This window comes from Lepisma saccharinum, chromosome 22 (genome assembly GCF_977018435.1).
Source record: "Lepisma saccharinum chromosome 22, izLepSacc3.1, whole genome shotgun sequence".
NCBI classification, from domain to species: Eukaryota; Metazoa; Arthropoda; class Insecta; order Zygentoma; family Lepismatidae; genus Lepisma; species Lepisma saccharinum.
This window is the reverse complement of record NC_139250.1, coordinates 31,188,918-31,203,966: the sequence shown is the minus strand read 5'-3', so window position 1 is coordinate 31,203,966 and position 15,049 is coordinate 31,188,918. Positions and strand designations below refer to the sequence as shown.

Genomic DNA, 15,049 nt, shown 5'->3' with positions numbered 1-15,049 from the left:
TTTGTGTAGTTTGCTTTCACTGCTTTTCTAGATATTATCAATAGTTTAATATACTTATGTAATCGCAAAACTTTTGAGAATATCTAGATAACAGCGAAAGCAAACTACACAAAAATTCACGTCAATGCTCTAGAAGGAATTCTAAGCGTATGCAATTTTTCAGATTTTGGAATATCATAGAGGTTTTTCAATTGGAGAGGAAAATTTGAAAAAAATCGCCCTTTCGTCAAGCCTTAAGTTTGGTATTATTCAGAGAAAATTTTTCTCCCATTAAAATTTTTGAAATAGAGTACAATCTATGATACCCTTTGTGTTTTCCAAAACTTTCCTCATTTTCACTGACACTTGTCCCACTTCACCACAAGCACCATGTAAGTTATTCACAGTTGTATTCACAACTTCTATCTGGTCCACTAGTGGTACTTCTGATTGCTCCAAAGCAGCTACAGCAGCAGGAAGATATCCAATTTTTTTTCATTATTTTTCAGGAATAAACTGGGACGTATAATTGTAAAAAAAATAACAACTTGAGTAATCATGGGAGTAAGATAGAATTCAATTCGAAAATGGCTGTATATTCCTTGGAAAAGTGAAACTATGTTGAATATGACTGAAAATCTATCAAAATATGATCTATCATATAGAAATGACCAACTATGCATAAATATGCCCTCGAAAAGCACCTTAATTTGTTTTTTCATAGCATGAATTTCTATATATTTACGGAGCACATCACTCTTACCAAACAAAATATGTTAAAATATGCTAAGTCATGAAAATCCTAGTCTGAATAATGTTTAACCACTTGCCTTACTAACACGAATTATCTCGGATGTGGTACTCTTCCGGCAAAATATTATCCCGAGTTATCTCGGAAACCTGAGGAGTTTGAATGTAATTTTTTTACCGGCCCGTACTAAGTCGGGCGGAACTTTCATGATGAATTGGGTAGGTGGAGTTAGTTGCAAGTCCGGCCAACAGATGTCTCGAGCGTGCACTAATTTTTGTGCCTGCCTTGAGGCACCAAGTGAAGAAAGACAACAGCTTTTCTGCATTGCGTGACATTCGGTTGCTTGCAATAATGCATTGTTCGGAAGCGTTGATTCGGTTGGAACTTTCTCGTCCTTTTGGCAGCAAAATGAGTGATATAAGCACAGACATAAGTGCATCAGAGTGTAGTGTAAGTGCTACTGGCAGTGAAACAACGCTAACTGACTGTGATGATATTTCAGTCAAAAGTTCGCATTCTGATGTTAGTTTGACGTCTGTACGAGTGTGGCAAGAACTTGATCCTGAATAATTACTTCTTTTGTCTTTTGAAATAAATATTATATCATTTATAACATAAACAACATACCATTTTGTTCGTTGCATTATTGTTAGTAAATATCACAATTTATATCACATTTAACAGCTCCGAGTATACTCGGGTTAATAAAGGAATGCCTATTTGGAGTAGAATATTTTGATTATTTTTGATTGTTGTACCAAAAATCATTGTTAATGTAATTTTGCATGTAAAGTAGTAGTAAAATATAAAATTAAAAAAAGTGTAAAATTTTGACATCAATTTGGAAAAAAAGTCGTAAGGCAAGTGGTTAATGAATGAACTTCAATTGTAGTTTAGTTAATATGGAAGATGTAAATTGTTAGTGCCGACCTCTATGGCAGAGTACTTCAACACAGCATGCTACAACACCATGGGTACTGGGTTCGAATCCTGGCCTAGGTATGGGCAGTCTTTCTGAGAGTCCCTTCATCATATGCTCACCGTCACATTCACGATTATTTACCAAATCAATCAATCAACTGAATTGTTACTTCAGAAATCACAATAAAATTATACATGCAGACATCAGATGAGCATCTCTGATGCATAGTGGTAACATCGTCTCCTTGTAATCAAGATATCCAGGCTCAATACCCAGTGGGGCCTCATAGTGGTTCAGATTCCACTTCAAACTGTAGGTCCAGTCCTGATTAGCCTATCTGTGCATAAAGTGAATTTAGAACTAGAAAACTCAAGTATGCAACAATGGAAACACATATCTGCTTACATTGAAATATAGAGGATGAATACAATTTGTGAAGCTCTTTATGTATATTATGTAGGCTTTTCTGTTTACTTGTTTACAGCTGTGGTAACTGCATTTTTACCATTGAACATGAGCAGTTATTCCATGAAATGAGTCATTCCCTTACAAAGTTGTAATATTAACTGTGTTTATGTGGTCAATTTATTTTTAGTTTCATTCAAACTATTCTTATGTAATCAGATATATCTACTTCTAAGGGTTGTTGTAAAAACCGTGAGACATGTGTCCTCGTCGTGGTCCCACTATATAGGTAGCTAGCAACGACCAACTGTGTCCGTGTCACTCATCCTTGGTAAAGAAAAAGTGAGCATTTGGCATTCTTCGTATATCTTCGGCATAGGGAATGCATGACTGCTACTCATTCCAGCCTCACAGTTTCTTTTGAACTAAATTCGCCCCAAAAAAATATTTTGCAATATTTATTCTTCATTTACAGCGAATTTTGTGGTGTTATCCCAGTAAATTTCATATGTGTTATTTCTGGAATTTGTATGAAAAACATAGGTTTAAAAATCATGCTTAACAGTTGACCAAATCAGTGCGGTTCAATTGACTTGAAGGGAATGAATCCACAGAACTCATTCCGGGTCTTGCGGCAGCTAGCTCATGGTGCGGGGAAAGAGTAGGTTGGTGCTGGAAACACCTTCGTCCAGGGCTTGAGATCAAGAAGCTTTGAAGAGAAGAGAGGGGTTATTTCTGGGGGTAGATCAATGTCCGATTTAGACTCTACCGGGTGTAATAAAGAAAAAAATGTGTTCGACATTTTAATCCAGACCAATGTGCAATAATAAGTGTTTGCAGAAGAGCATTAAAACTCTACTGTTGGCTTTGGGTCCCATTTTCAAATAAGTTCTGCTCCTGAGCCCACTTCATGCATAGACAGGCTAATTGGGGCTGGACCTACAGTTTAAAATGGGATCCAAACCTGTATGTGCCACCACCAGGAATCGAATTATGTGTCCTTTCATTACAAGGTGACAACGTTACCACTCTACCATCTAGGAGGGCCTATTTTCAAATGAAAAGGGTGTGTGGAGCAGTTTAGGTTTCGATGACATGCACAATTTACTTCAACATCACAGCGTCATCAGCAAACTCAAATCCACGCTGAAATTCTCTTGACAACATTTGCAACTATGAGAATAAACTTGCAACGAGCTCAACAGTGCAAACTGGAGATAATGAATCAAATATAGAAATATTAAAGTTTTTATAATTAGTTGATAAAAAGAAGGCAAAAAAAAAAGTTTTCCTGAAGACACTTTCTATTCTTTGAAATTGAGTTATGGTCAATATTTGACATGGCATGTCTCAGAAGTGAACTAAGTGTCACCTATTTCTTAGATTAATATATCTAGATGGGAGTACAAAAACCTTTGTTTTACTTGAAGAAAAACTTTTTTGAAGTGTTCAATTTCGTTGATTTAAACAATTCCTGTGTCTAGTACTAGTGCTGAACAATCTTTTCAATATTTTGCCGAATTCACAGTTAATGTAGAAATACCCAAGGACAATAATTGAGAAGAAGCTGCTAAAACTGAAGTGAAAATGCAGAAGATGAATTCTACAATCTAGTGATAGAAGAATTCATAAAGGAGGCGTTAATAATAATAATAATAATAATAATGCATTTTTAAATTTCTTACGACATGTGCTTCCCTTGCTGTAAAAGTCACAGACCGCCCCTGCTGTTGAATATCAAGCTTAAAGTGAGATCTGAACCACTATGGGAACTCTTGAATACAATGCAAAAGTGTTGTTTGTTATGTTTTCAGAGAGGCCTGAAAATTATAACTATGTCATTTTTAATGCCTTGTATCTGAAAACTCAAAACAATTTTGGCCGCAACAATGAAATCCTGAAAATTCACATAAATAAGACAGCAATACAGGCAAGTATCTAGTGATGAAGTTGGGCATAAGCAGAGCAGCATTAGTAACCCCTCTTTTCTGAACCTTTTAACCCTAGGACGCATACCGAAAAATATTTACAACTTTACATAGGTGGGGTCTGGCAGACCCCATCAAAATATATCAGTAGAAGTAATTAGAAATACATATTTTGTCTACAACATGATAAGGAAATCACATATTAATGTCGTTTTGAGATATCCACACGTATTTTATCACAACTTTTACAAACTAACTAACTCTCTGGCATCACAAAACCCATAGGTTTATCGCCGAAGCAACATAAAACCTCCACCTCTTTCTGTCTTGCGCACTCCAAATCCAGTTATTACTATCCACACCAAGTTCTAACAGATCTATTCTAACATTTACCTCCCATCCTTTTACAAACAAACAAAAAAATAATAATAAAAACATATTTAACCTTTTTTATTGTCAGATGCAGCAGAATTCACAACATTCTTTACAGTAGCACTGTAAATTTATTTTTTTCAATTACTGTATTTGGAAGTCAGATTTCCATCTATATTCACAAAAAAATATTTGTTATTATCTCTAAACTATTTTGCTTATGTTCAATCATACAATGGACATTATATCAACAACAACAGGGCACACACACAGGTCTACAAAATACAGTTTTCTTCTAATGTAACAGTATAAACTACACTTCTATCTCTAGCGCATGGCTGCAAGTATTAAGTTTCTACTTGCATTCAGTGCAGAATACATTAGAATGCTCAGCACATACATTTGTTTACACTTCACGCAAACAATTACACTGTTTCTGTCATTATTTCGGGAACAAAGAGGGCATCTCTAGCTTTCCTTTTGTTGCTGTGGGGTCGTCAGAACGAGCAGCAATCACACCACAACGCAAGAGATTGCTTGGGTTTTGTGCTCGTTTCCCCATGTTTGGTAATGTCAGCTGCATTGCTAACTCCTTCAGAAATTGTATTCTGCTCGTCTTCACGTCCTTGTAGTAATGAGGATTTTGCTCCACAAAGAGAGTGAATGCATTCAGTGTGGCTATATCCATTACGTAGCTCAGTAGTAGTAACATTTTGCCAGATTTTCCCTTTTTGTGAAGCGATGCGTCTACCTTCCAAGATTTGTGCAATATAATATTTAATCACATATTACTTCCGTAATGAAATACTCCCATGGGTCCTTTGGCGTGTTGCAGGTCCAGGGGCATTGTGAAGCACATTGTGTTGACGAGTTCGTGCAATAGGTTTAGGAACAGAAGACCACATTGTACCATCTCTTCCGGTCAAAATAGTTGAAGCAGCAGCTTCCGAATCCGAAGAAAATGTTTCAATCTCACCACTGTATAATTCACTTTCAGCTGAACTCGATGTTTCGGAGCACATGTCCTGGGTGTTTTCGAAGCATCCTCCTGCATCACTGTCCTGAATACTTTCTTCAGAGGATAAAACTCCCTCTCCAGCAAGCCACTCAGAGACAAATTCAATCTAATTACCATCTTCTGGATTCACAGAACGCTCATTCTTCCTTTTTTTAGAACTCATTCTCACAGGTTGAAACAAATACCTTGAAAAAAGCTCCAAATCTCTAAATCACACTCATAGGATGCAACACTAACACAAACCTGCCACGATTCAAGTATCCTATGCATCATTCACATTAGATAAATAACTTATTTTTCAGCAAGAAAGGTGACAAGTTGTAAATAATATTGGTGATGCACAGCAAAAGGGCTACCGGAAGAAACATGACAAATAGTATGTATTTCTTCTTCTTACAGTAATGCGGCCAAATAGGAGTATATCGCTTTATAGACAAATATTATGAACTAGATGTGAAGCTGATTCATTAGTGCCATCAATGAAGCACCTGTAAAAGCACGATGCTAGAGTTGAATGAGAGCAAAATGCATTGCTATGACAGAAGTAGTGCCTAACATTACAAAAAAGTATTATTTCTTGTTGGGGTCTGAACGACCCCACGTATGGAAACATGGGGTAATGATACAAAATAACAAAATTCACAAAAATTGTTATTGCTACGGGGCTATAATTCCGTACGTTATAAGGACACATTCAGATGTAAGATGTCACGAACACTGAAGAACTGATGCGCATTTATTGTGTCAGAAGGTGCCTTAATATACTATGTGGGGTCTGAGAGACCCCACATATGCGTTCTAGGGTTAAGAATAAGTAAAATATTATCGTAAACATATCTTTGTGCCTATTTTCATCATAAAAGCCTACTAAGTGTAAAAGAACAGCTGTTGTATTGATTTTCAAGTTACCACATGTTAGTATGGGATATACTATATACAATGTTTTATACAAATTGTAGATCCTATTCAAACAAAACACTAGTAATTGTTATAGTACTGTTTTGTATAGTTTGTTTGATGTAGCATTATTTATATGTTTCTTTACAGCACAAGCAAGAATTAAACCATGTATGGGTGCCTGTTGTTCTGGCTGGATGTTTCGCATATTTAGTAGCTCATAGCTTCATGACTGTATTTGAGGTAATGACATGTATCTAGTATCTTTTTTAGTTAAGTTTCAAATCATTGTTTATGAAACAATTTAAGTGAAAATTAACAGAACATACCCATACAAATGTCCCTGACAAAAAAGATAAATTTTCATGGATGACTTTGTACCCTACTTACAAATAATAGTCACTCTTGAAACAAATTCTTCAATTCGATTTTAAAACTTAAGCTTCTTTATGAAGCGTTTCATGCTTTCAAACAACTTCATTGCGAATTGCACACACTGGAACTGATTATTGAGAAACTCATAGCACCGTGTGAGAACCAGAGGGACGTTAACTCCCAATTTATCAAATTTACAGAAGAGAGGGAATAATATATTCTTAGGAATATGAATGACTCTTAAAAAGAGTCTGTAAATTGGAGATACATGACTCCACCTTACTGTAAATTGGAGATACGTGACTCCACCTTACTGTAAATTGGAGATACGTGACTCCACCTTACTGTAAATTGGAGATACGTGACTCCACCTTACTGTAAATTGGAGATACGTGACTCCACCTTACTGTAAATTGGAGATACGTGACTCCACCTTACTGTAAATTGGAGATACATGACTCCACCTTACTGTAAATTGGAGATACATGACTCCACCTTACTGTAAATTGGAGATACATGACTCCACCTTACTGTAAATTGGAGATACATGACTCCACCTTACTGCTAAGGATTAGAAGTGAAGATATGCCGGGCTGATTCCAAACAGAGCTCTTCAGAGGAGTTGATTTAAACAAAATTGAAAACTGCATTTTTGGAGTTATGTTCCTTTGGTTCTCATACAACTATAGGAATGTAACTAATATGGTTACTTTCATTCGAAAAGTGGCATGTTACTTTATCATATATCCTCTGTAGTGCATGATTTCCCAGTTTAACTTTCTGTGTACAAGTTTAAATCAAAGCAAATTGCATCTTGGCAAATTAATCCTTCAGTTCTGAATTTGTTGATGAAAGGCAAGTAATGAAGTACCATTTCGTCATAAAATTTGGTAATGTATTAGTGATACATGTACTAAGAAAAGTAGTGCATTACTTGCATTATGCATAACAGTTATCATATTTATGTACTTCATTACTTTGCAGATGGCCATTGACACAATATTCATATGCTTCTGTGAAGATTCCAACATAAACGATGGAGTGACCAAACCATATTTCATGAGTCCAAATCTAATGGTAAGTTGGTAATACTTTGGGGGAGTGCAATTCACAATTACTAACTATTACTTTGTTTAAGATTTTGATTGCTAAGAAATATCAGTACTGTAATCTAGGAATGGGAAGAGTAATCAGTACATATTTGGAATTGGTCACAAAGACATATCTACATCACTAGGGTAATCAACAGTCAGGGCAAGTACAGAAATTGGACCCCTGCCCCCACATGCATATAATTCCAATGAAATATATAGGTAAGTCTTTGCCGAAGTTATTCAAGGCATGATTATCATGATTATGTGAGGAATGTGTACTTTTTAACTTCTCCGAAGCTCTGAAGGAACTGTGAAAAGTATGTAAAATGGTGAAATGCAAATTATGTGACTGTGAGAAGGATTCTCATATCCTTTCTTTAACAAACTTGAATCTCTTTGCCCAATTTCTTCCCCGAGTAAGTACACTGTGTGATGACTAGACCTCAGATTTTAGGTTTTCAACCTATTTATTCCTTTGCAGGTATGTAAGAAATAACAAGTTATGTCGGTGTGTCATTAAAGAATGCAACAACTGATGAAGTGTTATGGTGCCTAAAATAACCTACTTTGCCTGTTAGAACCTATTTTAGATTTATGTGCCTAAATTAAACTTTTTTTAGGTTTTATATATTTTTTAGGTTTTACATGATTTTTATATCTCTCAGAGGTATTTACTCGGTTTGGTGACGAAACAATTCATTGACTATCATGTTTGAAACATGCTTTCTGTTGATTTCCCCCCCCTCAAAATGTATGTTTTTAAAAGCTAAATAAAACAAAATGTCTAACGACACTATTACCTGCAGACAGTGGCGACAATTAGAGGGGACAGTTCCCCCCTACTTTTTGCCCTGCACTATGGACTCTTGCATACATGAACTGCCTACTTTATTTACTGATAACAATCTGAGATTATCACTAACTTTCATTGAATTACAAAAAGAAAAACATATGTTTATATGAAAATATGGATGTGAGAAAATTCAAAATAACTACTCATACAAGCAAATATTACGTGGCACAAAGCATTTTCATATTAGAACTTTTTTTCCTTCCAAAACCATAATTTTGTTCTTTGCTGTTGAAATGTACTTTGTTACCTGAAAAAGTTTCTGAGTTATAACTGGTTAATTAGTAAAGTAACTAATCGCACAATCATGAAATTAGGCAAGTGGTAGAAGTTCGCGCTGTTACCACGTCGGAGCACAACAAGTGTGTTTGGAGGTTTAAGAGAATGAATGATCTCGTTGTAGAGTTGGTCTTTGTAATCCATGTGATACAAAGTGATATTATTATTTTCTGGAAAGATCAGGGATGACACAAAAGTGCCCTGGAGAGCTGTCGGTCTAACGCTCGAACTAGGTAATACAGCTTGGTTGACATTTTCACACAGTGCACGGGAACCAGCGACTTTTGTCCTGCTCTCACTTTGCTTTTCCCATATGTGGCACCAGCACAATTCTGGCCAGCTGCCTGTTTTCATGACTTTGCATTTAGTTACATTACTGATTTTTCATAAGTAACTGTTACTTACAACTCATTACTTCTTAGCAATGCATTGTTTTGCATGTTGTTATCAATTGTTAATATGAACAGGAGTTTGGTGCTACTGTCCATACCTTGCCTAATTTCAAGTGATTCTTAAAGCACTGGTTATATTGGAGAGTATATAAGAAAAATGCAAGTTGCTTACATTTTGTTACTTACATAATATCTTTCATTTAACAGGAATTTGTTAAGGACTACAACAGACTCATGACTAAAGAAGATGCAGCTAAAGAAGAAGCTTAATGCAAGTTTGATAAAATTTGCCATGTCACAAATAAAGATAACTTTAAAGATAACTCTGTTGAGTTTTCTTGGACATCAAAGTGAGAACATTCTATATGGATTGTCAGTGATAGCACTTTTAAGGAATGTTTGTGTATTGAACTGCTTGATTATTGTAAACTTGTTCTTAATTTTTTTTATTTTGAAGTCTTGCAATAAATTTGATCAAGACACTGTTTAAGTATTTTTTTAACCCCAAGACAATTTTTTTGCATATATGTATATCAAAGTGAAAAATTTTGATGTAAAGACATGATATTAGAGTGAAACAAATCATATTTATTTCATATCGGGCTCCCACAAATTAAATGGTGTGACTCAGTTGTTAGCATATGCAGATGATGTAGACTTATTAGGGGATGATATAAATACAATTAAGAATAATGATAAAATATTTTTCAAAACTGTTAAACAGATAGGTTTGGAAGTTAACAAAGAGAAAACTAAATATATGCTTACAGGCCGAAACCAAGTGTTAGGTAATAATCAAAATCTAATTATTGATTACAACTCGTTTGAACCAGTTTCCAAATTCAAATACTTAGGAGTAATATTAACAAATGAAAATTATATTAAAGAGGAAATAAAAAGTAGGCTTAATTCAGGAAATGCATGTTACTTCTCTCTTCATAAACTTTTGTCTTCTCGTTTAATATCTAAGAAACTAAAAGTTAAAATATACAAAACGGTAATTTTGCCTGTAGTATTATATGGATGTGAAACTTGGTCCCTTACATTGAAAGAGGAACACAAATTGAGAGTATTTGAAAATAAGATCCTTAGGAAAATCTTTGGACCTAAAAGGGATGAGGAGACAGGAGAAGGTTACATAATTTAGAACTACATAATTTGTATTCATGTCCAGATATTATTAGAATAATTAAATCAAGAAGACTTAGGTGGGCAGGCCATGTGACACGAATGGGAGAGGAAAGAGGAGTTTACAGGATTCTTGTTGGGAAACCTGATGGTAAGAGACCTGTAGGAAGGCCAAGACGAAGATGGAGGGCCAACGTTGAGATGGACCTAAAGGAAATCGGTAGGATGTAAAAGATTGGATTGATCTTACCCAGGATAGGGACAGATGGAAGGCCTGTGTTGCTGCAGCCATGAACCTTCGGGTTTAAGAAGGCTAGAGAGTTAGTTAGTTAGTCATCTTGCCTTTGGTGTGAGTGGTCCTGGGTTTGATTCCCGAGGGAGCCCCCAAAATTTCGTTGTTAATCCAGTATCGTGAGGAGAATTGTGAAGCTACTTGGAAAAAAGTAGTAGTGAGCTTCAGTCTTGACAGATGGGACTCAATGTACTTACTGGCAATGCATCATCCGATGAAACAAGTCACTCTCTCTCTGTCAGGCCTTGGCCCTTAGAGCGCTGTTGAGCATGGAGTTTTTAGTTTTTTCATTTCAATACATCTCATAACCCGGTCATAGAAAATTTGAAAACAATGACTGGGAGTTTGTCGTGCTGATCGCACGTCACCCCATAACTGGTTGGATGATCGGTGGGTAGTCACTGGCCCTCATGGGTTGTTACACATGGGTTGGTTACAGGTTATCCTTTGTATTGGCATTATGGTTCAATACTTGAGCCTCACATTGTGGAAAACAGAATGGATTGAAGAAGGTAATGAGCAATTTACCAACTATTATCTTCGCTGCCTGCTCAACTTATAGAAAAACGATAAGTTAACTTAAACAGGGAGTCATATGAATAGAACTGGGTACATATTTCTCAAGTGTATGGACCACATACTGAGGGGTCAATGGTACATAGGGCAAGGACCCTCTGGGCCTCACACTGTGATAATATTCTGAGCTCTCTGAAGTCGAACAAGTGTACCTAGGTATACAAAATTTATATTTTTTTGTGAAATTTGCAGAAAGTAGACCATTTAATAAGAATATAGTAGAAACTTCTAACGTGGACTAATAAAAAAAATCAAAAAGTATTAAAAGAGGAAGACATGTTTTGTAATTTTATCAGAAAGTACTGTTTGGAATTCATTTGCAGATACCATCTGATATTCTTCAACATTTTGGTCTTTCATAGTGCCCACAAAATGCCATGCAAAACTTTCATGGCATCAAATTACCCTGGAAATAATGCAAAATTATGTTTCCATTTATTTTAGATCTATAATGTATTTAAAAAAAACTATTTTGTGATTACATGATGGGTATTCTAATATTCTGTGGTAATTCGGGAATATCTTGAATCATATATGGTAAAAGGATGCTTATAATTGGAGGTGAATATTAATCCACTAATATTAATCAATAGTTTGAACAACTCTTGTTACAATTTTCGAACATCAGTATAGTAACAAAAAACACTGGTAACTAGAGATGGTATTGAAAAGAGACTTGTGCAGTGTATCGATCTTCTCTCGAGTTAAAAGTATTTGTCTCGTTCTTGGTCTCGTGTCTATTTGTAAATGCCTCTCTCGATGTCGGTCTTGTCTCGATTTATCTACATTCATCTTCTTCTCATCTTGGTCTCGTTTTGAATTTTGGAATACGCAAGATATCACCGCACAAACATTTCACAGCATATAGAAGTTAACACAAATAATTTTCTAATAAACGTTAATCCATGTCTTGTTTCCATGCTACAAGTCCTTAATAACATTCTGTCTTGAATATTTTGCAACACACAACTCAGTTGCACAATTGACTTTGCAATTTGTATGAATAAAATTTATGAAGTAATCTCTAAATAATCAGGTAGGTAACCTCTTGGTATGTCTGAAGAAGTTACACAGTAAAGCACATTTCATTTATGTAAATTTCTCAACATCACAATGAGAGTCTCGAATACCAATTCTCGGTCTTGTATTGATTTTTCAGAGACTTAGTCCCATTCTCTATTATTCAACCCCTTCTCGGTCTCGACATCATCCCTACTGGTAGACGCCAATAACACACAACATAGCATACACAGGGTAAGGTAATGGTAAATTTCCCTGTGCATATAGCACCTTTCTATGAAGGAACATTTAGGGGATGTAGGGGTAAAACCCCCATATATTCTCGATCTCGATGTGCACCATGCTTTGGCCACCTTTACCCCCCAAGCACTCATTGTTTCGAGGGTGGGTGAACCCCAGAGCCACTTTATGAGGGGGACAAGGCTGGAAAAATTCCAACCTTAGACCATCCATCCCAGGAATCGAACCCAAGTCTCTCATGTAGTAGTCAGATGCTCTTCCAACTAGACTATCGCAGCTCTCCAAATCCTCTCGGAAGGAAAGGAGCCCAGCAGGCCTCATGCTGACAATGAATGTAGTAGTCCTAAATTTTGTAACCCAATTCAATATTATTTGGCATATCGGAACCTTTCCATTCCTTCCGATGTCAAAATGTCGTCGAAAAACATCCTGCCTTACAGTAGCAGAGTCATTGTTTCTAAAGAAGGTTCCACAGCAAACGCTTGATGCTCTTCCAGCCAATGCTGTATGCCAACTGAAGGCTTTAAACTGCTCTATGTTCTATATGTTTCACCATGCCACCTACAAAGATGTCGGTATGGCTAACTAACTACTAACTCCCTAGCCTTCTTAAACCTGAAGGTTTAACACAGGGCTTCCGGGGTGTAAGGGGTGTTTTGTCCTTATTTGTGCTGAGCGCCCTCTTTAGCCTCAGCTTTTAACCAAGGTAATTTTAGTTTTCAGACACGCTTTTATTTTTGTTATGATTAAGGGGCTGGACCCCGTATAGTATGATGGGTGCAATATAGCCTCAGTGCTGATGCACACAAAAAAATTTAATTAAAAAAGACAGGCCTTCCATCTGTCCCTATCCTGAGCAACATCTATCCACTCTTTTCCATCCCTACCAATTTCCTTTAGGTCCATCTCAACGTTATCTCTCCATCCTCATCTTGGCCTTCCTACTGGTCTCTTACCATCAGGCCTCCCAACAAGGATCCTGTAAACTCTTCTTTCCTCTTCCATTCGTGCCACATGGCCTGCCCACCTAAGTCTTCTTGATTTAACCATACTAATAATATCTGGACATGAGTAATCTACTTCGCCAAATTTAAACCATCTAATTGTTTCTGCCTGACCCTGTATAACTACAACTACCTTTGGAAACTCGGATAACATTTGATGATTTGGAAAATATATTTTTTTTTTCTTACTTTGTTTTATTTTACTTAATTCTTCAGTAACAGTTTCATACATCGGAGACACATTTCTTCAATTTTACACAAGAAACTACTTACGGAAATGAGTTACTCCAAGGTTTACAACGTTCGTCGAGGTATTTTCTTTCATTGTGGAATATACCTATTTGACCGGGAAATATGTATTTTTCAAGAGAAATATCTCACCGACACACAATTGCCATTGCTTTCATTTGCTTGCCCTATGACAACCGGATGCTGCGTACGTTTGATGATGTAAGCCCCTGTCAGTGTTTCAATCCCCCCTTTTTTTACTATGCTTGCCTAACGTAACCAAACCTAACCTAACCTTATCGGAAATGGTTCGTGGGGCTATTAGTCACCTATGGTGCATAATGGTTCGTGGAGCTATCTGTGAATGGTTTGTGGGGCTATCCGTGTATGGTTTGTTGGGCTATCAATCAGCTATCCGGGCTATACGTCAGCTACCCGTGCATAATGTATAATTTCCACCGGTGACGATCATGATAGTAGGTATTTTTCGGTGAAGAAGGTTGAAACACTGTATACCCACCAAGTGAGTCAAGATGTGTCCGCCATATTGTGTGTTCCGGAAGCGAAGAAAGGAATAAAAAAAAGCATTCAGAATGTGAAAAATTGCGTTTGTTTTCGTGTAAAAAGCATAATGGCACCTTGAACAATGTTCCGCAATATGCAATTGGTAAGTACAACCATGTGAAACACAAAATATCCAATTTTAATGTGTCTCCGATCTATGAAACTGGTACCAATTCTTCTGCCATTTTTGGCTAATCATGGAGACGAGGATGAATGTTGATAAGATGAGATGCATGAAGTGACAATCACAAACACAAATGGACAGCATGCAACACAAGCTGGCCGTGAGTCCAGACGCCAGAGCCTCGTTAGTTTGCAACATACATTCCAGGGTGTATTAGTTGGAATGGATGTTGGCATTTGAATGTCTTCAGGAAGGGTCACCACTTACATCCCTTCTCGAAAATTATATGTACTTTTACATGTGGTTGCAAATTTGAGAAAATTCTGTTATGGAAAGGTTTATCTCGTACCTGATATTTATATATTGCACAATATTTTTTGACTTGATTTTGAATTTTAAGATCACTTTATGCAGTGATAGGCTATTCGGGACAGGACCTACAGTTTGAAGTGGGATCTGAATGAAAATGTGCCTCCGTTGTTGATATGATCCATATTTTTATATGACGTCACCGGTAGAAAATATGTCACTAATATATTTATTTTTGTGAAAGAAAGCGTAATTCCCTTGTTATTATATGTAATATTGCACCTTGTTTGTAATGTATATCT

General features: G+C 36.3%; 1 protein-coding gene across 2 annotated transcripts in view; it reads left to right on the top strand.

The window, feature by feature from the left end:
- LOC146005037 (choline transporter-like protein 1) overlaps window positions 1–9,745 on the top strand; it is a 136,627-nt gene extending 126,882 nt beyond the window's left edge. For both annotated transcript variants that reach the window (XM_083144178.1, XM_083144177.1), the window contains exons 15-17: window positions 6,423–6,515; window positions 7,632–7,724; window positions 9,470–9,745. In XM_083144178.1, the coding sequence (XP_083000304.1) occupies window positions 6,423–6,515; window positions 7,632–7,724; window positions 9,470–9,532 (249 nt within the window). In that variant the 3' untranslated portion in view covers window positions 9,533–9,745. The remainder of the gene's footprint in view (window positions 1–6,422; window positions 6,516–7,631; window positions 7,725–9,469) is intronic.
- The last annotated feature ends 5,304 nt before the right edge of the window (window positions 9,746–15,049 follow it).